The sequence below is a fragment of the Oncorhynchus gorbuscha genome, linkage group LG13 (assembly GCF_021184085.1).
Source record: "Oncorhynchus gorbuscha isolate QuinsamMale2020 ecotype Even-year linkage group LG13, OgorEven_v1.0, whole genome shotgun sequence".
Taxonomy (NCBI): Eukaryota; Metazoa; Chordata; class Actinopteri; order Salmoniformes; family Salmonidae; genus Oncorhynchus; species Oncorhynchus gorbuscha.
The window spans coordinates 60,113,024-60,139,616 of NC_060185.1; the positions used below are offsets into that span (position 1 = coordinate 60,113,024).

The 26,593-nt window shown below is 41.4% G+C and overlaps 1 protein-coding gene across 4 annotated transcripts in view; it reads left to right on the top strand.

Moving 5' to 3' along the window:
* Window positions 1–25,360, top strand: part of LOC123993226 (5-hydroxytryptamine receptor 4-like) — a 147,780-nt gene extending 122,420 nt beyond the window's left edge. Inside the window, exons 8-9 of one of the 4 annotated variants that reach the window (XR_006831400.1) lie at window positions 19,703–19,727; window positions 19,893–19,951. Coding sequence is in view for 2 of the 4 variants with exons in the window: in XM_046295132.1 (XP_046151088.1) it covers window positions 19,708–19,727; window positions 19,893–20,128 (256 nt within the window). In the remaining 2 variants the exon portion in view is untranslated. Of the gene's footprint in view, window positions 1–19,702; window positions 19,728–19,892 lie in introns of all 4 variants that reach the window. The other 3 variants (XM_046295132.1, XM_046295133.1, XM_046295134.1) reach the window with 3 other exon arrangements.
* The last annotated feature ends 1,233 nt before the right edge of the window (window positions 25,361–26,593 follow it).

A 26,593-nucleotide genomic window follows, 5' to 3' on the forward strand; every position in this document is an offset into this window, starting at 1 on the left:
AGAGTCATCACAACAAAAGGTGAAAGTGAATACAACATATTTAATTCAATGATTTTGTTCAAGTGGGGACAATTTGCTCTGACACAGGGGTTTATCTGCATACTGGTTTATTTGCACATTTCTACATACTGACCGCAGCCATGTGATACTTGACTGATCATGATAATGTGATTGCTTAACCTTTTTTTTTTTTTTTGCATTTGACTGATTTTTTTCCCCCCTGCCAAATGACACCAAGATTGCATGGTGCAGATTGCAGCGCCATTTACAGAGCTATAAGCATGATGGTTGTCATAGCTCTTTGAATGGTACTGTCATATGTACTGAAATACCAGCTCCATGATCCACTCACGCAGGCAGGCAAGCAGACGTCTGCACGTTGTCCTTTGGTATGTTTTTCAGTTCGTAGTGAATAGGGTAAGTGGTTAAATATGAATAGCCTGTGCCCTTTAAGACAAAGTGATAAATGAATGCCTTTCACATGAGAAATAGCTTAAAAGCTATGGTTGGGTCACATGTTACAGGTAGTCTGACATTTAAAGTCTCATAGATACAAGGTTACTAACTGTAATTTGCGGTACAGCATGTTTAAAACACGAGGTTGGTAAATGTTAAAATCTGATATACAAAACACATTTTACAAGTGGATTTATTGAGACGTGCATGCCTAATTCTTTGATTTTTATCGGGTTTTAAAGTATGGAAAGCAAAATCCATGTCTTATTAGCTGTATTAGGGTTATGTAAGAGGACTAAAGTACTAAGTGCTGCTGGTTTTCAGCATTTCACCAAGTACCTTCAGCATTTCTTTTTCTGTCTGCCATTAAATGGGTTCTGAAAGCATGCGCCCGTCTTTGTGCTGGAATCTAAGTAGCACTTCTCAACTGTTATTTGATCGTTGAATGAAATGACTGTCTTTACTTTCACCTTTTCACTGCGCGTGACACTTATGTCAACAGCAGTGTAAGTGCTTTAGCCTACTTGTCATATTTGCTAGACTGTACATTTCCACGTACACATTTTTATATTCTGAATTATGACAGAAAATGTATTTGACAGAATGTGGAAAACATCACCCATCCTCCCACCTGTGGCAACCCACACAAACTATAAGAAAGACCAGATAGGCATCTTATAGTGCATTCGGAAAGTATTCAGACCCCTTTCTCCACATTTTGTTTAGTTTTAGCCTTATTCTAAAATTGATTAAATAGTTCTACACATAATACCCCATAATGACAAAGCAACAGGTTTTTAGAAATATTTTCAAATGTATTCAAAATAAACTGAAATATCACATTTGCATAAGTATTCAGACCCTTTACTCAGTACTTTGTTGAAGCACCTTTGGCAGCAATTACAGCCTTGAGTCTTCTTGGGTATGACGCTACAAGCTTGGAACACCTATATTTGGGGAGTTTCTCCCATTCTCTGCAGATCCTCTCATGTTCTGTCAGGTTGGACGGGGAGCTTCGCCACACAGCTATTTTCAGGTCTCCAGAGATGTTCGGTAGAGTTCAAGTCCGGGCTCTGGCTGGGCCACTCAAGGACATTAAGAGACTTGTCCCGAAGCCACTCCTGTTTTGTCTGGGCTGTGTGCTTAGGGTCGTTGTGCTGTTGGAGGGTGAACCTTTTCCCCAGTCTGAAGTCCTGGAGCAGGTTTTCATCAAGGATCTCTCTGTAGTTTGCTCTGTTCCTCTTTCCCTCGATCCTGACTAGTATCCCAGTCCCTGACGCTGAAAAACATCCCCACAGCATGATGCTGCCACCACCATGCTTCACAGTAGGGATGGTCCCTGGTTTCCTCCAGACATCACGCTTGGCATTCAGGCCAAAGAGTTCAATGTTGGTTTTATCAGACCAGAGATTCTTGTTTCTCATGAGAGTCCTTTAGGTTTCTTTTGGCAAACTCCAAGCTGGCTGTCATATGCCCTTTACTGAGGGACTTCCGACTGGCCACTCATCCATAAATGCCTGATTGGTGGAGTGCTGTAGAGATGCTTGTCCTTCTAGAAGGTTCTCCCATCTCCACAGAGGAACTCTGGAGCTCTGTCGGAGTGATCATCGGGTTCTTGGTTACCTCCTTGACCAAGGCCCTTCTCCACCGAATGCTCTGAGTCTTGGTGGTTCCAAACTTCTTCCATTTAAGAATGATGGAAGCCACTGTGTTCTCGGGGACCTTCAATGATGCATAAATATTTTGGTACCCTTCCCCAGACACAGTCCTGTCTCGGAGCTCTACGGACAATTCCTTCAAACTCATGATTTTTGCTCTGACATGCATTGTCAACTGTGGGACCTTACATAGACAGGTGTGTGCCTTTCCAAATCATGTCCAATCAATTGAATTGATCAAAGGTGGACTCCAATTAAGTTGTAGAAACAGCTCAAGGATGACCAATGGAAAGAGGATGGACCTGAATTCAATTTAGAGTCTCATAGCAAAGTTTACATACACTTATGTTGGAGTCATTAACCTGTTTTTCAACCACTCCACAAATTTCTTGTTAACAAACTATAGTTTTGGCAAGTCGGTTAGTACATCTACTTTGTGCATGATGCAAGTAATTTTTCCAACAATTGTTTGCCAACAGATTATTTCACCAATTCCAGTGGGTCAGAAGTTTACATACACTAAATTGACTGTGCCTTTAAACATCTTGGAAAATTCCAGAAAATGATTTCATGGCTTCAGATGCTTTTGATAGGCTAATTGACATCCTTTCTTGTTTATTTTGTATTTATTTATTTTACCTTTATTTTACCAGGTAGGCTAGTTGAGAACAAGTTCTCATTTACAAATGCGACCTGGCCAAGATAAAGCAAAGCAGTTTGACACATACAACAACACAGTTACACATAGAATAAACAAACATACAATCAATAATATAGTAGAAAAATATATATACAGCATATAAAAATGGGATTAGATAAGAGAGGTAAGGCAATAAATAGGCCATGGTGGCGAAGTAATTACAATATAGCAATTAAACACTGGAATGGTAGAATGTGCAGAAGATGCATGTGCAAGTAGAGATACTGGGGTGCAAAAGAGCAAGATATATACATAAATACAGTATGGGGACGAGATAGATTGGATGGGCTATTTACAGATTAGCTACAGTATGTACAGGTGCAGTGATCTGTGAGCTGCTCTGACAGCTGGTGCTTAAAGTTAGTGAGGAAGGTAAGTCTCCAGCTTTAGTGATTTTTGCAGTTTGTTCCAGTCATTGGCAGCAGAGAACTGGAAGGAGAGGCGGCCAAAGGAAGAATTGGCTTTGGGGGTGACCAGTGAGATATACCTGCTGGAGCATGTGCTACGGGTGGGTGCTGCTATGGTGACCAGTGAGCTGAGATAAGGCGGGGCTTTACCTAGCAGAGATTTGTAGATGACCTTGAGCCAGTGGGTTTGGCGATGAGTATGAAGCGAGGGCCAGCCAACGAGAGCATACAGGTCGCAGTGGTGGGTAGAATATGGGGATTTGGTGACAAAACGGATGGCACTGTGATAGACTGCATCCAATTTGTTGAGTAGTGTTGGAGGCTATTTTGTAAATGACATCGCCGAAGTCGAGGATTGGTAGGATGGTCAGTTTGGCAGCATGAGGGTATGTTTGGCAGCATGAGTGAAGGATGCTTTGTTGCGAAATAGGAAGCCAATTCTAGATTTCATTTTGGATTGGAGATGTTTATTGTGAGTCTGGAAGGAGAGTTTACAGTCTAACCAGACTTTTTATTTTATTTCACCTTTATTTAACCAGGTAAGCTAGTTGAGAACAAGTTCTCATTTGCAACTGCGACCTGGCCAAGATAAAGCATAGCAGTGTGAACAGACAACACAGAGTTACACATGGAGTAAACAATTAACAAGTCAATAACACAGTAGGAAAAAAAGGGGAGTCTATATACATTGTGTGCAAAAGCCATGAGGAGGTAGGCTTTAGGGATGATCAGTGAGATACACCTGCTGGAGCGCGTGCTACGGATGGGTGTTGCCATCGTGACCAGTGAACTGAGATAAGGCAGAGCTTTACCTATCATGGACTTGTAGATGACCTGGAGCCAGTGGGTCTGGCGACGAATATGTAGCGGGGGCCAGCCGACTAGAGCATACAAGTCGCAGTGGTGGGTGGTATAAGGTGCTTTAGTGACAAAACGGATGGCACTATGATAAACTGCATCCAGTTTGCTGAGTAGAGTGTTGGAAGCAATTTTGTAGATGACATCGCCGAAGTCGAGGATCGGTAGGATAGTCTGTTTTACTAGGGTAAGTTTGGCGGCATGAGTGAAGGAGGCTTTGTTGCGGAATAGAAAGCCGACTCTTGATTTGATTTTCGATTGGAGATGTTTGATATGAGTCTGGAAGGAGAGTTTACAGTCTAGCCAGACACGTAGGTACTTATAGATGTCCACATATTCAAGACACCTAGGTATTTGTAGTTATCCACATATTCTAAGTCAGAACCGTCCAGAGTAGTGATGCTGGACAGGTGGGCAGGTGCGGGGGACGATCGATTGAAAAGCTTGCATTTAAGAGCAGTTGGAGGCCACGGAAGGAGAGTTGTATGGCATTGAAGCTCATCTGGAAGTTAGTTAAGTGTCCAAAGAAGGGCCAAAGGTATACATAATGGTGTCGTCTGCGTAGAGGTGGATCAAAGAATCACCAGCAGCAAGAGTGACATCATTGATGCATACAGAGAATAGAGTCGGCCCGAGAATTGAACCCTTTGGCACCCCCATAGAGACTGCCAGAGGTCCGGACAACAGGCCCTCCAATTTGACACACTGAACTCTCTGAGAAGCAGTTGGTGAACAAGGTGAGGCAATCATTTAAGAAACCACAGCTGTTGAGTCTACAAATAAGAAGGTTGTGATTGACAGTCGAAAGCCATAGCCAGGTCGATGAATATGGCTGCACAGTAATGTATCTTATCGATGGCGGTTATGATATCGTTTAGGACCTTGAGCGTGGCTGAGGTGCACCCATGACCAGCTCGGAAACCAGATTGCATAGAGGAGAAGGTACGGTGGGTTTCGAAATGGTCGGTAATCTGTTTGTTAACTTAGATTTCAAAGACCTTAGAAAGGCAGGGTAGAATATATATAGGTCTGTAGCAGTTTAGGTCTAGAGTGTCACCTCCTTTGAAAAGGGGGGTGACCGCTGCAGCTTTCCAATCTATGGGAATCTCAGACGATACGAAAGAGGTTGAACAGGCTAGAATAAGGTTTGCAACAATTTCGGCAGATCACTTTAGAAAGAGTGTTCAGATTGTCTAGCCCGGCTGATTTGTAGGGGTCCAGATTTTGCAGCTCTTTCAGAACATCAGCTATCTGGATTTGGGTGAAGGAGAAGTGGGGGAGGTTTGGACGAGTTGCTGTGAGGAGCGCAGGCCTGTTGACCGGGGTAGGGCTAGCCAAGTGGAAAGCATGGCCAGCCGTAGAAAAATGCTTCTTGAAATTCTCAATTATAGTGGATTTATCGGTGGTAACATTGTTTCCTTGCCTCAGTGCAGTGGGCAGCTGGGAGGAGGTGCTCTTATTCTCCATGGACTTTACAGTGTTCCAGAACTTTTTTGAGTTTGTGCTACAGGTTGCACATGTCTGCTTGAAAAATCTAGCCTTAGCGTTCCTAACTGCCTGTGTATATTTGTTCCTAACTTCCCTGAAAAGTTGCATATCACGGGGGCTGTCCGATGCTAATGCAGAACGCCACAGGATGTTTTTGTGTTGGTCAAGGGCAGTCAGGTCTGGAGACAACCAAGGGCTATATCTGTTCCTGGTTCTACATTTTTTGAATGGGGCATGCTTATTTAAGATGGTGAGGAACTTTTAAAGAATAACAAGGCATCCTCTACTGACTGGATGAGGTCAATATCCTTCCAGGATACCCGGGCCAGGTCGATTTGAAAGGCCTGCTTGCTGAAGTGTTTTAGGGAGCGTTTGACAGTGATGAGGGGTGGTCATTTGACCGCAGACCCATTACGGATGCAGGCAATGAGGCAGTGATTGCTGAGATCTTGGTTGAAAACAGCGGAGGTGAATTTGAAGAGCAAGTTAGTTAGGATGATATCTATGACGGTGCCCGTGTTTATGGATTTGGGGTTGTACCTGGTGGGTTCATTGATAATTTGTGTGAGATTGAGGACATCAAGCTTAGATTGTAGGATGGCCGGGGTGTTAACCATGTCACAGTTTAGGTCACCTAGCAGCACGAGCTCTGAAGATAGATGGGGGCAATCAATTCAATATATGGTGTCCAGGGCACAGCTGGGGGCAGAGGGTGGTCTACAGTAAGTGGCAACAGTGAGAGACTTGTTTCTGGAGAGATGGATTTTTAAAAGTAGAAGTTAGAATTGTTTGGGTACAGACTTAGAGAGTAAGACAACTCTATTTGAGTCAATTGGAGGTGTACCTGTCGATATATTTCAAGGCCTACCTTCAAACTCAGTGCCTCTTTACTTGACATCATGGGAAAATCCATAGAAATCATCCTAGACCTCAGAAAGAAATTGTAGACCTCCACAAGTCTGGTTCATCCTTGGGAGCAATTTCCGAATGCCCGAAGGTACCACGTTCATCTGTATCAACAATAGTACGCAAGTATAAACACCATGGGACCACGCAGCCGTCATACTGCTCAGGAAGGAGACACGTTCTGTCTGCTAGAGATTAATTTACTTTCGTGCGAAAAGTGCAAATCAATCCCAGAACAACAGCAAAGGACCTTGTGAAGATGCTGGAGGAAACAGGTACAAAAGTATCTATATCCACAGTAAAACGAGTCCTACATCGACATAACCTGAAAGGCCGCTCAGCAAGGAAGAAGCCACTGCTCCAAAACCGCCATAAAAAAAGCCAGACTATGGTTTGCAACTGCACATGGGGAAAAGATCGTACTTTTTGGAGATATGTCCTCTGGTCTGATGAAACAAAAATATAACCGTTTGGCCATAATGACCATCGTTATGTTTGGAGGAAAAAGGGGGAGGCTTGCAAGCCGAAGCGCACCATCCCAACCGTGAAGTACAGGGGTGGCAGCATCATATTGTGGGGCTCTTTGCTACAGGAGGGACTGGTGCACTTCACAAAATAGATGTCATCATGAGGTAGGAAAATTATGTTGCTTCAATATATCCACATCTCAAGACATCAGTCAGGCAGTTAAAGCTTGGTCGCAAATGGGTATTCCAAATGGACAATGACCCCAAGCATACTTCCAAAGTTGTGGCAAAATGGCTTAAGAATAACAAAGTCAAGGTAAGTCAAGTGGCCATCACAAAGCCCTCAATCCTATAGAACATGTTTTGGCAGACCTGAAAAAGCGTGTGCGTGCAAGGAGGTCTACAAATCTGACTTCGTTACACCTGCTCTGTCAGGAGGAATGGGCTAAAGTTCACGCAACTTATTGTGGAATGTTTGACCCAAATTAAACAATTTATAGGCAATGCTACCAAATACTAATTGAGTGTATGTAAACTTCTGACCCACTGGGAATGTGATGAAAGAAATAAAAGCTGAAATTAATCATTCTCTACTATTATTCTGACATTAGACATTCTTAAAATTAAGTGATCCTAACTGACCCAAGATAGGGAATTTTTACTTGGATTAAATGTCAGGAATTGTGGAAAAACTGTGTTTAAGTGTATTTGGCTAAGTTGTATGTAAACTTCCGACTTCAACTGTATATAAATAAGGTATTTCTTTTTTCTTTTTAATACATTTCAAAAACAGTTTTCCCTTTGTCATTATAGAGTATTGTGTGTAGATTGATGAGGAAAAAAATACTTAAATCTGGAAATAGCCAAGGGTACTGAATGCTTTCCAAATGCACTGTATAGGCAACATGAAGGCACCTGGGACATTTCATTACAAAGTTGGCATATGAATTTAAAGAACACAAGTGCAAGGTTGACATTCAATGCATGCTCCCCTAGTTACAGAAAGGAGCATCAACCAATCAGTGAATAGCCTATCTGATGGTCACATTGTAGCGCTGTTGAGGAAAATCTACCACTGAAGTCAGAAGAAAGGGTCTCTCTCTCTCAAGGGGCTTTATTGGCATGGGAAACATATGCTTATATTGCCAAATAAAGTGAAATAGATCATAAACAAAAGTGAAATGAACAGTAAACATTTCACTCACAATTGTTCCAAAAGAATAAAGACATGTCAAATGTAATATGTCTGTATACAGTGTTGTAATGAGTAGTTAAAGTACAAAAGGGGAAAAAATCAACATAAATATAGGTTATATTTACAATGGTGTTTGTTCTTTACTGGTTGCCCTTTTCATGTCGCAACAGGTCACAAATCTTGCTGCTGTGATTGCAGACTGTGGTATTTCACCCAATAGAAATGGGAGTTTATCAAAATGTATTTGTTTTTGAATTCTTTGTGGGTGTAATCTGAGGGAAATATGTGTCTCTAATATGGTCATACATTTGGCAGGAGGTTAGGAAGTGCAGCTCAGTTTCCACCTAATTTTGTGGGCAGTGTACATGTAACAGTATAACTTTAGACCGTCCCCTCGCCCATACCCGGGCGCGAACCAGGGACCCTCTGCACACATCAACAACAGTCACCCTCGAAGCATCGTTACCCATCGCTCCACAAAAGCCGCGGCCCTTGCAGAGCAAGGGGAACTACTACTTCAAGGTCTCAGAGCAAGTGACGTCACCGATTGAAACGCTATTTAGCGCAAACACCGCTAACTAGCTAGCCATTTCACATCCGTTACATACACATAGCCTGTCTTCTCTTGAGAGCCAGGTCTGCGTTCAGCGGACTTTCTCAATAGCAAGGACATGTTCACTGAGTCTGTCCATAGTCAAAAATGTCCTTCATTTTCGGTCAGTCAAAGTGATCTGCCACTGTGTACTCTCTGTTTAGGGCCAAATAGTATTCTAGTTTGCTATTTTTTTTGTATATTCTTTTCAATGTGTCAAGTAATTATCTTTTTGTTTTCACATCATTTGGTTGGGTCTAATTGTGTTGCTGTCCTGAGGCTCTGTGGGGTCTGTTTGTGAACAGAGCCCCAGGACCAGCTTGCTTAGAGGGCTCTTCTCCAGGTTCATTTTTTTGTAGATGATGGTTTTGTTATGGAAGGTTTGTGAATCGCTTTCTTTTAGGTGGTTGTATAATTTAATTCTACTCTGCATGCATTATTTGATGTTGTACATTGTACACGGGATATTTTTGCAGAATTCTGCATGCGGAGTCTCAATTTGGGGTTTGCCCCATTTTGTGAATTCTTGGTTGGTGAGCAGACCCCAGTCCTCACAACCATGAAGGGCAATGGGTTCTATAAATGATTCACGTATTTTTAGCCAGATCCTAATTGGCATGTTGAATTTTATGTTCCTTTTGATGGCATAGATTCTTGCCTTGTCTCTCAGATCGTTCACAGCTTTGAGGAAGTTACCTGTGGCACTGATGTTTAGGCCGAGGTATGTATAGTTTTTTGTGTGCCCTAGGGGAAAAGTGTCTAGATGGAATTTGTATTTGTGGTCCTGGCAACTAGACCTTTTTTGGAACACCATTATTTTTTGTCTTACTGAGATTCACTGTCAGGGCCCAGGTCTGACAGTCTCTCTCTCACTCTCTCCCCGTCAGTGTTTCCACCTTAAACAATAGTTGAATTTTTTGGGATTAACTCTGAACATATGATTTAAAGATGCTTGTTTTACACTGTCAGGGCATCACCTACAGTAAATCTGAGGGTTTTCGTCTTCAAGTGGACTGTAGGGAATTCAGCACTCTGGGCTATGTTGGACACAGTCCAGCTGCAAGTTTCTTGGAGAGTCCGTTCATTTTAGAGTACTCCTTCCATTTGTGTGGTTTCTGCTCTTTGTCATAGTGGTGTAGTATAATGTATAAATTATCATAAAAGCAACCATTGTGCCTTCAATATCAAATCAAATTGTATTTGTCACATACACATGGTTAGCAGATGTTAATGCGAGTGTAGCAAAATGCTTGTGCTTCTAGTTCCGAAAATGCAGTAATATCCAACGAGTAATCTAACCTAACAATTTCACAACAACTACCTTATACACACAAGTGTAAAGGAATGAATAAGAATATGTACATTAAAAAATATATGAATGAGTGATGGTATAGAACGACATAGGCAAGATGCAGTGGAAGTATAGAGTATACAGTATATACATATGAGATAAGTAATGTAGGGTATGTAAACATATGAAGTGGCATTGTTTAAAGTGGCTAGTGATACATTTATTACATGCATTTTTCCATTATTAAAGTGGCTGGAGTTGAGTCAGTATGTTGGCAGCAGCCACTCAATGTTAGTGATGGCTGTTTAACAGTCTGATGGCCTTGAGATAGAAGCTGTTTTTCAATCTCTCGGTCCCTGCTTTGATGCACCTGTACTGACCTCGCCTTCTGGATGATAGCGGTGTGAACAGACAGTGGCTCGGGTGGTTGTTGTTGTCCTTGATGATCTTTATGGCCTTTCTGTGACATCGGGTGGTGTAGGTGTCCTGGAGGGCAGGTAGTTTGCCCCCTGTAATGCGTTGTGCAGACCTCACTACCCTCTGGAGAGGATTACTGTTATGGGCGGAGCAGTTGCCGTATCGGGCGGTGATACAGCCCAATAGGATGCTCTCGATTGTGCATCTGTGTTTTTGGTGACCAGGCAAATTTCTTCAGTCTCCTGAGGTTGAAGACATGCTGCTGCGCCTTCTTCACCATGCTGTCTGTGTGGGTGGACCATTTCAGTTTGTCCGTGATGTATACGCCGAGAAACTTAAAACTTACTACCCTCTCCACTACTGTCCTGTCGATAGGGGGCTGCTCCCTCTGCTGTTTCCTGAAGTCCACGATCATCTCCTTTGTTTTGTTGATGTTGAGTGTTATTTTCCTGATACCACACTCCGAGGGCCCTCAGCTCCTCCCTGTAGGCCGTCTCATCGTTGTTGGTAATCAAGCCTGCCACTGTAGTGTCATCTGCAAACTTGATGATTGAGTTGGAGGTGTGTATGGCCACGCAGTCATGGGTGAACAGAGTACAGGAGAGGGCTCCAGTGTTGAGGATCAGCGGGGTGGAGATGTTGTTACCTACCCTCACCAGGGCGGCCCGTCAGGAAATCCAGGACCCAGTTGCACAGGGCGGGGTCGAGACCATGGGTCTCGAGCTTGATGACGAGTTTGGAGGGTACTATGATGTTAAATGCTGAGCTGTAGTCTATGAACAGCATTCTCACATAGGTATTCCTCTTGTCCAGATGAGTTAGGGCAGTGTGATTGTGATTGCGTCATCTGTGGACCTATTGGGGTGGTTAACAAATTGGAGTGGGTCTAGGGTGTCAGGTAGGGTGGAGGTGATATGGTCCTTGACTAGTCTCTCAAAGCACTTCATGGTGACGGAAGTGAGTGCTACAGGGCGGTAGTCATTTAGCTCAGTTACCTTAGCTTTCTTGGGAACAGGAACAATGGTGGCCCTCTTGAAGCATGTGGGGACAGCAGACTGGGATAAGTATTGATTGAATATGTCGGTAAACACACCAGCCAGCTGGTCTGCGCATGCTCTGAGGACACGCGAGGATTAACACGTTTAATTGTTTTGCTCACGTTGGCTGCAGTGAAGGAGATCCCGCAGGGTTTGGTAGTGGTCAGTGGCACTGTATTGTCCTCAAAGCGAGCAAAGAAGTGAAATGTGAAGAGTTTTAAAAGTCACTTATGAATTAGTCAATGAAACATCACACCTCTAACCATCACGTGTGTGGTGCAGCACGGTTCTGAATTATAAAAGCTTATGCTCTCCTGTTGGCGATGAGCAGGTAAACACTAGCTGATATTTTTTAAAAGTTTTCCGCCCATTGAAATATGTAATGTCATCTTGGGATGTTGTCTGCCAGCAGCTAGCTACAATTATTCATGAACAGCAGTCTGGTCTCACCTGAGTCAACGCTCTTCACCCTACTGTATTCCCCTGGCTGCGAGGCACACAGACTGTGATTTTTTAAATAATTTAAATGTAATCTTTTATTTAACTAGGCAAGTCAGTTAAGAACTAATTCTTATTTTCAATGACGGCCTACCCCGGCCAAACCCGGACGACACTGTGCCAATTGTGCGCTGCCTTATGGGATTCCCAATCATGGCCAGATGTGATCCAGCCTGGATTTGAACCAGGGTCTGTAGTGACACCTCTTGCACTAAGATGCAGTGCCTTAGACTGCTGCACCACTCGGGAGCCTAAATTATTTTCTCAAAGAAAATGCAATATTATTTTTCTCCCATCGGAAAGCGGGGATAGGACCCCCTTTAGTGCCGTCCTCAACTAATCTATGGCCATAGAACTTCAGGTGTTGGGGCCGGCCTCTGAAAGTATTGCAAGATTTTTAAATCTGGTTTATGTGAAGACAAAAAGGCCTCAGACTTGTACATTTACAGCACACTCCTCTCCACAACACATGTTTAAAAACATGTTCACACACAAAGGTTTACTCTGTCTTATTCTCATTACTCAACACTTCTCTCTCTCTGTCAAACACACACAGACACACACACACCTCGCGCACACACACACCCCCCCACACACACACACACACACACACACATCTGAATTGCAAGGTAAACAGACTTCTCCTCTCCCAGGGGACTCATAGGTACGTTTCTTATTTTTGCTCTCTCCATATTGGCTCCTCATTCCAGTCAAAGAAACAATCAGGTCAGGAATGCTCTACCACTGCAACGGCAACCGTCACTCAACTAGAAGTAATCAAACTATCTTTGTTCCATGTAGAGTTTCAGCATGTTGATGTTATTATCTTAAAACAGACACAACGTTCCTCCAACTACCACAGCTGGCTTCCCTGTGTGTTAGCTAGCCTGGACACCCACAGCTGCCTGCTGGAATTTGGTGCCTGTCTGGCCCCTGCCCTGATTGTGTGTGTGTGTGTGTGTGTTTGTTTCTAACCAGCCAGAGAGCTGTTTGTATTCTGGACCCCTCACTGAAAGATCAATCACACTGCTTGGCTTCTCTCTGTAGTCCTGCCAGTCTTGCACTGGGCCCTGTTTGGAGTTCCATGTCTATATCCAGATTAGCATATGGGCATTCTGTATGATGGAGCTCCATGTCTGTATCCAGATTAGCATATGGGCATTCTGTATGATGGAGCTCCATGTCTGTATCCAGATTAGCATATGGACATTCTGTATGATGGAGCTCCATGTCTGTATCCAGATTAGCATATGGGCATTCTGTATGATAGAGCTCCATGTCTGTATCCAGATTAGCATATGGGCATTCTGTATGATAGAGCTCCATGTCTGTATCCAGATTAGCATATGGGCATTCTGTATGATAGAGCTCCATGTCTGTATCCAGATTAGCATATGGGCATTCTGTATGATGGAGCTCCATGTCTGTATCCAGATTAGCATATGGACATTCTGTATGATGGAGCTCCATGTCTGTATCCAGATTAGCATATGGGCATTCTGTATGATAGAGCTCCATGTCTGTATCCAGATTAGCATATGGGCATTCTGTATGATAGAGCTCCATGTCTGTATCCAGATTAGCATATGGGCATTCTGTATGATAGAGCTCCATGTCTGTATCCAGATTAGCATATGGGCATTCTGTATGATAGAGCTCCATGTCTGTATCCAGATTAGCATATGGGCATTCTGTATGATAGAGCTCCATGTCTGTATCCAGATTAGCATATGGGCATTCTGTATGATAGAGCTCCATGTCTGTATCCAGATTAGCATATGGGCATTCTGTATGATAGAGCTCCATGTCTGTATCCAGATTAGCATATGGGCATTCTGTATGATAGAGCTCCATGTCTGTATCCAGATTAGCATATGGGCATTCTGTATGATAGAGCTCCATGTCTGTATCCAGATTAGCATATGGGCATTCTGTATGATAGAGCTCCATGTCTGTATCCAGATTAGCATATGGGCATTCTGTATGATGGAGCTCCATGTCTGTATCCAGATTAGCATATGGACATTCTGTATGATGGAGCTCCATGTCTGTATCCAGATTAGCATATGGGCATTCTGTATGATAGAGCTCCATGTCTTTATCCAGATTAGCATATGGGTATTATGTATGATGGAGCTCCATGTCTGTATCCAGATTAGCATATGGGCATTCTGTATGATGGAGCTCCATGTCTGTATCCAGATTAGCATATGGACATTCTGTATGATGGAGCTCCATGTCTTTATCCAGATTAGCATATGGGCATTCTCTATGGTGCCATGTCTCATTTAAGGCTCCCTTCAAAAATACATTTCTATATTAATGAATTTCTTATGTAAATGAGGTTCCTATGTTAATGTGACTTTGCATAAATAAATGCTGGAAACAACAGTGGGTAGTGGCTGTTGAGTAGTACCCTTCATTCTGCCTACATCCTCAGAGACAATAGCTTGCTTAATCAGGTATCGTTCAATAAAGACTTCTGGGGCGCCCCCTTGCTGGCGTGCCTGTCCCTCTTCTGGAGAAAGACAGGTGGAACATGAGCCCCAGCGTAATGAAGGGAGGCCCCTCCTGCTGTGTCCCGATGCCCTCCCTGTGCCCTGTGTCATGTCAAAAATCTTCCCAGTGTGAAATAGTTCCCAATCGTTCTGATTGTGTTGTGATTGTGACATCGTGTTGTAAAGATGTTCACAGCGTGAAAATGTTCCCAGTCAATAATTTGCACGTGTGTCTGTGTGGATGGCTGAGCTCGTGCAGATGTTTCTCTCACACCCCCTCACCCTTGATTTGGCTAGCTAACTAGCATAATTAGCTATAAACTGGTAAAGATGGCATCTTCTCAGAGGTGTGCAGTTTTAACTTGTTTGTATAGCTAACTAATTAACTAAAAAACATATATGCACTGGCAATCGAAAACGTAGCACCCAAGTCTTTGCAATTGAAAAAAAAATCTCTCCTCACATCAACCCTCAGCACTTTGACACATAAGTCCAGGAATTTATATGCTGACCTTACGCCCCAACGAGCTTCTGATTGGTCAGAGTCAATACTCCTGGCCATAATTTGATATGCAGATGTGTGAAGCAAATGCACATGCAGACAGAACAGTTTTTTGAGGTTGAGGGAGGGTGAGAGAGAAACATCCGCATGAGCTCGGACATCCACAAAAAATGATGCAATTATTGAACTGGGAACATTTACATTTTAGAACACAATCAGAACGATTTCACGCTGGGAAGCTTTTTACGTGACACCCTTGTGTGAACCAGAACATGTTGGAGTAGATTAGTTTGTAATAGATTCCATCTCCTCCTCCAAAAGAAGGTTGGAATTGCAGAATTGCCTATTACCAAGAGGAGCTGGGTTTTGCTTCCCTATTTAATTCCAAACAGCTCAGTAAGGAAGCTTTGACCCCTGCTCCTCTGCCATAGATTGCCTATTACCAAGAGGAGCTGGGTTTTGCTTCCCTATTTAATTTCAAACAGCTCAGTAAGGAAGCTTTGACCCCTGCTCCTCTGCCATAGATTGTGCTCCTTAGCAGGCTGAAATGGAAAAACATGTATTCTTCGATCTGACGTCGCCCAGATAAACAAACTGGAAAACATGTTATTATCTAATTAGTTAGATTCTCAGCCCCGCTCTCTGATTCATTTAATTTCACTATATTTTCAAACTGATGCCCATTCTGTTTAGTCATTCTCTGAACAAAGTTGTTCAGACAAAATTAGTTAGAATGAGCACATGTATTTATTCTCCAAGACCAAAGTTGAAAAGTTTAAGCCCTCACAATAAATTATGGTGTTCACTTTGAATTACCATCCTCTACCAGAGTAGCTGCAAATGTATACAGTAATTCTTGTTCTAGTTACATTATGGAGTTTGTTGAACTCTCAGAGGCAACACTGTGTCTAACCCACAGTGAAGCATATGGCACAGATCAAACACTTGACTGCTGTGGCCACAGCTGAGTGGCTGTTATGCTGTGGTCAGTGGTAATGAGCCATTAATACCAATGAGATGAAACCTGGGCTCATATCCACAATGCGTCTCAGAGTAAGAGTGCAGATCTAGGATCAGTTTTGCCTTTTAGATACTAATGAATAAGATTATATTGACAGATCCTAGATCAGCACTCCTACTGTTCTCTCGAACACTTCCTTGATCATCCACCACCAGTTTACTGTATATACAGGGCAGGTGACAAAAGGCAGATATTTGTTCCTATTTCTAAACTTGCCCAAGTAACAGTTTTGGATTCAGGAAGCCTACATTGTTTGTGACTTCTAATTCTTAAGAGTCTAAGCCGTTGGTGGTTCAGGAAATAAACACAGGAAATATACAAAAGTTTTAGAACACCTAATTCAAGGATTTTTCTTTATTTTTACTATTTTCTACATTGTAGGAAGGAAGGAAAAGCAGCAAACAAGTGCTCAGCATATGTGGGAAGTCCTTCAAGACTGTTGGAAAAGCATTCCAGGTGTAGCTGGTTGAGAGAATGCCAAGAGTGTGCAAAGCTGTCATCAATGCAAAGGGTGGCTATTTGAAGAATCTCAAATATAATATATATTTTGATTTATTTAACACCTTTTTGGTTACTACATGATTCCATATGTGTTATTTCGTAGTTTTGATGTCTTCACTATTATTTTACAAAGTAGAACATAATAAAAATAAAGAAAAACCCTTGAATGAGTAGGTGTTCTAAAACTTTTGACCGGTAGTGTAAATATATATTATTTGACACATATTTAACCCTTTTTTGGGGTAGGCACAAAACTACCTTCATACTTCCATAGATTTTTTAAAACTAGTACTGGTTACCTTCAGACGAGTCCCGTGGCACTTGTGGGGGACCGTAGAGCAAAACGGAGAACTTGTGCTTGTCGTGCTTGTGAGAATCTTCCATTTTCCATTAGTTTGTAGCCTAAACGGTTTGGATGCTACAAACAGAAGTCGGCACATCAACGGTACCAACTTCAGACGAGTCCCGTTGGGGTTGTAGAGAAAATCAGAGAACACCCTCGTGTTCCTGAGAGTCTCATATTGCCACAGAGTGGTCATATTAGTTTTTTTAGGCCAAACCTTTCTAACTGAACGGTTTGGCCTACCATTCAGACACTACAGAGTTTTTCGTGAGAAGACCGATTTTTCGGGATGTAGTTCGGCCACCTTCAACCGCAAATGCAGAAGGCTTCCATGGGCGGATGTGGTGGATTGAGACGCAACATATGTAAAAAAATATATAAAAAAATTAATGGATATGTCTAGCTTAACCCTTTCTCCTACAATTTCCATCAAAATCCGTCTGTTTAAGCTGTAGCTTTCTGTATTTTTGTTGTTGCATGGGGTGCATCTCAATCCACTGCATCCGCCGATGGCAGAACTAAAGCGGTGTTTGTCAGACCACGAGACATCCTGACAATCGGTCGACTCACTAACCCCTCTGTGGAAAGACGAGACTCTCATGAACACAATGGTGTTCTCTGTTTTTGCTCTACCACCCTACAAGCCTCACGGGACTAATATGACCACCCTGTGGAAAGGTGAATCTGTTACGAACACGTACAGTACCTGTCGGTTGTTTTGCTCTAACAAGACTCGTCTCAAGGTCATAGGTGCCAGTAAAAAAAAATGTATGGAAGTATATATGGAGAAAGAAAAAGTTTCCTGATCTTTCTTATATCTCTCAGCTATAGAACAGACACTTCAGAACAAACTTTCTTTAGATTTTTTTTTGGGGGGGGACAATCTGTTCCATTTAGTGAATCTGTTATTCGATGAGTTATGGGCTAATAGCAGTAATGCCAAATTCAATGTTTCATCAAATATTTTTTAAATATATTTTTGGATACCTTAAGTGGTCTTAAAATGTTTAATAAAATAATGAAATGATCCTTGGTATGACCATCTTAAATCAATTCCATATGTTATCTTAGTAGAACCCCTACCCCGGCTTTGACAGGGCTTAGACTCTAGAGGGTTTTAAACTGACAGATTCTGAGTGGATTTTTTATTTATTAGGTTACTTAGATTAACATACCGTCACTAGACTCTAGGGGGTTTAAAGCCCAGCGACTAGCAAAACTGTTTATATGAACCGTAAGACAAGCTCTCTAAAAGGTTTGGATGGATTATATTAAAATGTCAGCGGTTAAGCGTTAATAAATTCAGGATGAGAATCAGAGAGAGGGCAGCAGAGAATGGGTGGTGGCCATGCCAGTCAAGAGGGTGCTCTGGCCTATTGTATGTGTTGCTGCTATCCCTTAGTACAGAGCTCAGGAGCTGCTATAGGGATACAGAGAAAGAGAGGAGATGGACTCATCTGCCCCTCCATCACTGCAATTATTACATCATAATGTACTATACCTAAGTCATGTGTTTCCAGGGCATTTTATCCATTAGGAGCAGTGTCACCATCTTCCTTTCAGTCTGTGGTTCTCTCTGTGGGTAATTGGTACCACTATATCAGTTGTACCACCACAAGCAGGACATTTAGGGTTAAACACTGCAATGTGGTAGCAATTTTGGGTTCTGCTCCATTGGAAAGCTCTAGCACATTTCCTTTAATCCCGGAACATTAGACAGTTTTGAGGGGGGTTTTTTAAAGTACATTTCACAGCCAATTTCTAAGCAGGAATTGCCTTTGGTTTGGTTGTTTATGAAAACAGATCCTAATGGTTTTAGGATGGCTTCCACCTCTCAAACAGAGACAATGAGTCAATATGACAGTGAATTGTTTGATACACTTCAACGTAAGCGATTTACTCCAGAGAAATCACTCATGATATGGTTTCCAAATGGTGTTTCTTTCTCACCTGTTTGATGATTGGCTTTCTTGCACGTGGGAAATGTAATTTAGTTAGCGTGATTATTTTATGCAATGAGTTTTGCCATATTCATATGTCTCAATTTCCCTTGAAAGTGTGTTTTAGATTTGGAGTGAATGAATGATCACGTTACAGTCAATGTGACCGTTTTGTACTTTATAGGGCGCTCATTCCAACTTCTGATTATATGTCCTTTGATTATATGATCAGTGCAAGCGTCACAGAATTTGAAGAAATACGAAACCGTTGATCATATCGCTTACTCATTTGAGAGTTGGCGAAGTAATGTTTTACTGTGTCAGAAGAAATAAGTATTAAGAAAACATCTGTGGCCCTAAACTTGTCAAAGTTAAAATCATGACTTGCGTCTAAAATGTGCAGCCGGATGGTTTTCACTCACCGTTCTGTATCGTCAACATGACACGATTTCAGCCATCCATTAAAGGAAAAAATGTCTGCCTTTTTGGTGTATCTTCAAGTTCTCATGATGCCAGATGGTGAAAGGGAGAGTCATCTCAAGTAGGAGTATTGTAGACTTGGCACTGGCTTGGCTCAGCCTCCTATCCCACTTTTCTATGTTGGATAGTATGATTTGTGGGGTATATTTTGTATAGTGGATCTGAATATTGTCATTTAAAGCATGCCGACAACATTGTAGGTTTATCACTAATCCTGATTTATCATGACCCTTAGAGTGAACCAGTTAAGGTTTCACTGAAGTTCCACTCCTTTATTGCAGCCAACAACAACCCCAGAAAAGAGAAAGTCAGGCTCACCTCCGCAGAGCCAACCCCAATTTACTGTAATCCCAGGGCTTCACATTAACCAGACTGCTTGAATCAGGCAGGAGTGCTGCTTGCTTCATGTGGTTTTAAGTTACTTAACAATAACTCTCTCATTTTAAGGGTAGGCTACAAGTTCAACAAAACGGTGAGTCCTGTGTAAAATCTATTGTTCTGTTCATTCTGTGAAATGTTTGTTTTACGAGTTCATCATCAAAAAGTATTGATGCATCTCGGATATTAAAGTTAATTGAATGATTACCCAATGTCAGGTTGAAATTAAATGTTACATTCTGTGTTTGTATAATTTCAGGTATGCTGCCCTGCACAACGGAAACCATCTTGAAAAGGAAAAGCAGTCGTTGCAAAAAGAGGACATGGAGTCGCCGGAGTCCTGCTTCTGACAACCACAGACAGTCAGACAGGCACTACCCTGTGCAATCTGAGACAGGGACTGGGCCAGAACCAGCCCTAGAGGGAGTCATTCTAAGGCAGCCTCTCCCACTGAGAGACCACCAAACCAACAACATGTTTGGACTGAATTCTTAGTAGCGGGATCGATTATGGACTGTGGAATACTTTAAGGTGAATAATGTTGCCAAAGCTATTTGATATTAACTTTGTTTTAAGATGTGTCGTTTCGTATTTCCTTTGCTTAGAAAAGGAAGAAAAACACTCAATCTTTCTGATCCACTATAGCTAGCTCTGTTAGTTAACGGATGTTCCAGTAATGCTTTGTGTTATCTGTCACCAATATAAACATTTCAATAAGCTTTATTGATCTAAGGAGGTGCAATTTCACACAGGCACAGAGGGCTCATAACCCCTTCATTTGGAATTAAGTATTAACTTGAAAATGTTCTCATTTTATTCAACTTCAGGTCTCTTATCTCTCTCTGTCATTGGTGCCCTATACTCAATCACTATCAGCCTAGATCCCATAACTTTCCTTTGATGCTTTGCATAATCTTCAAAAGCTGAAAGTGATAAAGTATTTTAGCACACCCACGGTATGGTATGTGATGAAATAATTCAGCCCCTGAAGTGTATTATTAGCTACTACACTTCATAAATGATCCCTTCTCTCTCATGACTCCTCTCTCAGATGTCGACAAAGATGGACCGTGCAATAAGATGGACGTGTTTTTAAAGATTATGGTTGCTGAAGCAATTTAATCTTGGTCACAGTATTTTGCCTCCTACTGATGTGTGTTGTCTACTACAGTACGTGCATACTACGTACAGTATGTGGGTGCATGCTTGAGATCATGTCCTATACTTCATGAAGGGCCCCTCTCAACACCACGTGTTCAGTCTAGTCCACAGCAACATCCCATTTCTTATGCATTACGAACAGTAGTCCGAAAACATTTGCTAGAGTGTACTACAATTTTCCGGCATTTTGTATTCATGAACAATCCAAGGTATCCCTTGAAATGTATATTTACCTGCACCTGAAATGTGAACATTGACTTTCTTTTCCTGTTCCATTCCAAAGCAAACCATTCCACTTGCTGAATCCTTCAGTAGGCTACCAATGATGACTAGCTTGTTTAAAAGGCAATCGCCACCAAAGCCAGCATTTCATTTTCAATAAGTCACCAAATAGAGGCTCAATGGTTCAGTTAATAACATTCTGTCCAAAACACTGGGAATATTTCCTTTCAGAAAACAATGCAAAGAAATCATACATAGTCATATACAGCAGGATGTAAAGAAAACCAACTGCATTTTCCCCATACACTCAACTTTTAAACACACATTCAAGTGACGTCTCCCAGCAACTTAAACAAAATGACACTGTTGATTGAACTTCCTGATGAAATGTCCAATCTTAAAGGGGCAGTGCAGTCAAAAACATTATTTACCATTTTTTTGTATAATATTTCCAGACTATCAGGTCGAAATTACACCCTGAAATTGTGAAAATTATGAAAATGCCCTTTAAGTGTAAGCTTTTTGAAGAAAAGCCAGCAGACACTATGCCCTCCATGGAATGAGTTTGACACCTCTACCCTAGAGTCTAGACCAGAGTTTCCCAACCCTCTCCTCAGATGTTTCACATTTGAGTTTTAAACCTAAACTACCACATCTGATTCAATTAGGCAAAGGTGTGAGGATTAGTTGACTAATTGAATCAGGTGTGCCAGTTTAGAGTTAAAACAAAAATGTGAGAGGGTTGGGAAACCCTGGTCTAGATGATCCAATCAGATGTGTCAGTACATCCACACGATCAGTCTGAGCATTTCAATTGCAAAAGAAGGCTCAGGGAAATAAATGATAGACAAATATATTTTGATTTACAACCATGAAATAAACACTCAGTGATTTATTAGACACTGAGTGATGATTTAAAAACATCAAATGAAAAAGACTGCATGAGGCTTTAATAGAAAGCCCAGCAGAGGATCCTGTTTTTGTAATGTACATGTTGATACATAAATATCGGAATGACCATTTAAGTTGTCTCTGAGTGGGGTGTTTGGGGCAAGGTTGAGTGTGTTACGCAGTGTCCAGTAGCATTAAGCCATAAGTCATTAAATCCATCCTGTCTTCCTCCTTACAAAATGTCAGTCACTCCCTCCTTCCCTCCTGTCCTTGGACTCAATCTTTCCCATGAAGATTTTTGAAGTGGATTTAACAAGTCACATCAATAAGGGATCATCGCTTTCACCTGGATTCACCTGGTCAGTCTGTCATGGAAAGAGCAGGTGTCAATAATGTTTTATACACCCAGTGTAGGCAGAGCCTTTACAGTGCTATACTCTTCTGGAACAGATTTTAAACCAATGTTGTTTTTTTCATGCTCCTCAAAAAAAGCTATTTATCTCAGACTGTGACCTCTTCATAATTGAAGCACTAGCACTTTAGTAATATATAGATAATGATGTAAAAAAAAAAGTATTTTCATCAGTTGATCGTCCACGACCAATTTTATAAACAAAGGTATTTTGATCACTTAAATGATTTCCTTTCCTTTTCATTCATCCTGAAGATTTGATTTTGTATTGTATTTTTGATTATACATTCAGACAAGTCTGTAGTGCATTATTTTGGATACAAAGGAAAATGCCACATGTACAATCCATGAAGACCCATTCTAATGATATAATAATCCAAATAGTCTCAAATCGTTCCCTTTGTGAGTGGGACTTTACTTGCTTACAGTGCAAACAATGCAACATAATGTTTGTCCATGAACAATCGTAAAATTGAATTTGTATATCTTTGTTTGTGTTTCCTTTTTCAGGAATTTAATTCAGCCAATTAAGAAGATGATATATGCATTGTACTTCCAGCATAATTAAGGCTTATATTTCTGGGATTTTAAAGTGTACATAGATGAATATTCTTCAGCAAAAAAAGTGGGATATGAGTCTGTCTCTTCAGTGAGCTTGAACAAAGCAATTATAATGGCTTTATATTCTTCATTTCAGTAGCTCTGCTGGCCTATCCTTCCAGCACAGTATAATGATAAAGCCTGAACATGTAAGCCACCATATACTACAGTACACATGTGTATGCATAGTTACATACAGCTGTTTTTTTATGTTCATAAACCTTGTACATCACAACATTTTATTGCTAGTTTTCAATTGACGTGGCCAGCATAATAATTTCACCCAGACTCCAAAGGAGGGGGTTACCCTTCATGTCTTGTTTGTGATAATAGATGTGCTGCGTATATAATCCCCTGGGCCCGGCAGTTTCCATGACACCTGGAATATACATCTCTGTGATCAACATGTATGGTACATTATGTGTTGGTGGTTGAAAGTCCAGAATTAGAACACAACCTGTGGAGATTTAAGAGAAAACCACCTGCGGTAATAACATAACTTTCACCATTTACTTTAGTTGCACCCCTAAGGTAGATTTGAAAGGAGAACCGTCAACTACCTAATTTTATACTGTATAGTCAGATACCAGTTACACAATATGCAGCCTAATTATTTATCAGACGTTTTAAAAACAGACGTGATACTAGGAATGGTACAGTAATACATTGTACTTTCCCTGTGAATAGTCCTGTAGGACCTCCTTTAGTCCTTGTTGAATTACATACACGTAGAGTTGGGACAATCAACCAAAAATGATCGACACCGACCAAGGCATTTCGTCCATTAGGATAAGTAGCCTATACTAGAGAAATGTGGAGTTTGACATGAGTTTGCTAATATGGGTGATTGTTAATGGAACAGTTGATGGCTACAACCATCAAACTAGTAGTAATATTTTAAAGCAGGGATCCCCAACCTTTTCTAGCATGAGAGCTACGTTTAAAAATAAATGTATTATGTCACCAGTTACACAATAAATTATTGGTTTCAAATAGACACATTATCATTTTTTCCTCTCACCTGCAGCTCTTCCTTGGGTCCTTAGTGTACAAGAGAAAGTAATTCCTTATGTTTTTTGTCAATATACCTGGTAAAATAATGGTTTATAAACTACTCTAAGCGGGGCCCTTAAAAATCAGATTTTTTTCTTCACAAAAATTCTGTTTTAGATTTTCCTAAAATTACATTGCTTTATTTTTCACTTTGAAAATGCCTATTGTTTATAGAGAAACAACATTGGATGTTCTGAGCTTAAATCACATGACTTTTTTTTTTAGGCGTGGAAGAAATTTATATTTTTGATTGTAATTCCTCTTTAATTGCGCATCTGGTGACTGAGGAATGTGCCGGTCTAAAAATGGTTCTGTACTGCTGCTTCTCAATTCATGACAAAGTATATCATACAAATTACAGTATATACTTACTTCTGCCAGGTAAGCCAGCTTTGCGGTTAACATTTAATTGAGAATGTTTTGGGGGGAGTTGTATATAGCATACTTCAGAATTGTTTGAAGAGCTACTCATAGTTGGGCTTCTCGTGATCGACCTGTTGGAGACCCCTGGTTTAAAAAAGATGTGGTAAAGTTTAAGGTAATGACATAAACATATCATTCTATTTAACATTATCGCACAAATTCTGGCAATTTATCATGATCTGGATTTATTCTCCATATCGCCCAGCTCTACATGCATGTACGTAAAGGTTAAGGCGATGATTAATTAAATGCTTCACCTGTTCATTAGTGATCAGAACCACAGGCATCTGTCCCCGTGGTGTGTTCCCCAGCCTCTGCATGTTGAGAACATCTGAGAGTAGCTGAACTCTGAGTTGGGCCGTATCCACAAAGCGTCTCAGAGAAGGAGTGCTGAGTGTATAGGGTCTGTCTATACAATCTTATTCGTTATGAACTAAAATGTTAAAATGATCTTAGATCAGCACTCCTACCCAGAGATGGATACGGACCCAGTTGTCTAGAGACAGAGGCAAGGGACTACATCTGGTGTAGAGCCACAATGTAATATACAGATCAAGTCAATTGTAACCTACATAACTCATCTGGGGAGATATTGGACAATGAGGAAGAATAAAATGAAATATGTTTGTTGCAGCAAATGTCATACCTCCAAACATACACAAATGTTGCTACTTTTACAACTCAACACAGTATTGCGTTTTTAAAAGTTTGTTCAGATATAACCAATGTCTGAGAAAGAGTTGTATCTCAAAGCCAAACATTCCCTTTAGGTTTGGATGCTTTGGCGCAATCGTTTTTCAGTTTCAGTTTGTCCCCAACATGTCGTCACCGCCTTCACCCTAGGAACCTCCTCCAACCTTCCCCTCTCACTCTTTGGGTGCCACCTCTGAAGGCAGTGGAAGCTCACAGCATGAATGTGTTGTACAGTAAATCTCCCAGCAGTGTTGTTGAAGAATAAACTTTTGTATTAAAACTCCTCAGTGTTTATTTTGATGGAACACAGATGAGTCACTATTTTCACAAACATCCTCTCTGTCAGTGGGCCAGAACGTGTATGACTTTTTCTGTTGGTAGGTGAGAGCTCTAGTAAATAAATGATGATTTAAGACGGAGAGATGTTATTCATCCCCGGCGTCACGTTTCTTATAGGCATCACCTGGTTTCAATAGGGAGCATGCTAGTAATTTATATGACAGATAATAGTATCATTCAACCACTCCATAGACCATTAGTTCTTTATTCCAAATGGAACGCATTCGCAGTCTTTTTCTCTTCAAACAGAATGAGTGAGGGAGTGGAGTGTTCATTGGCTGCCTAGCTTGTTATATAATCGTGAATAAAGAGGGTCACTGCGGTAGGTAAACCTTTACCCTTTTACCATAGGCAATGGCCTTCTGTTCCAGTCCCGCAGCACAGTTAGAATACAGCCTAATGATTCAGACAGCAGGAGATAATTTCTCCTTTAGCCTATAAGCTGTGTGCGTCACTCCCAACCTCTCCTATGGTTTATTTACAGTGCACAGGGACTGCATCAGACAGAGAGTCTTTCGAATAAACATACTACATGTACCAGGTAAAAGCAGACTTATCTGTGTGTAAATCTTATGTTTTTTAATGGAGTCCCATGGGTTCATAATTATGCTAACCATGGTAGCATAATGTCACAATGTCTCCTAAGGTGTACAGTAAGCCTAACGTTGAACATATCACAGAGGTCCACAAACATGCTGGGTTGTTGCTGCTGTCATTTTGGCCCCAAAACTGTGGACCATATGGCTCAGCTTGGTTACTGACAGACTTTTGACAGGCAAATACCACACATCCTGATTCCCAGACAGACCTAAGTATGACAGACAGACGTGAGCCTCATTACACAATGGCATGTTTCAATCGGATGGGAAACCCTTTACAGAGTCACAATATCCTGCAGCTGTCAAAGCAAGTTTTCCATAACTGGCTTAACAGATGGACTTGCCACATTGGGGTTTCATCTCTCTGTTTAGGATTACGGTAGGCTATGTGCCTGACACACAAAGTAGTCCCCTTCTTTCGTCCTCTGCCTCTTGACTTTAAAATACATTTACTGTGTTTCCTCACACTCAATGCGCACGCGCATGCACGCACACCTGCACACACACACGCACACCTGCACACACACACACACACACACATGCACACACACACACACACACACACCT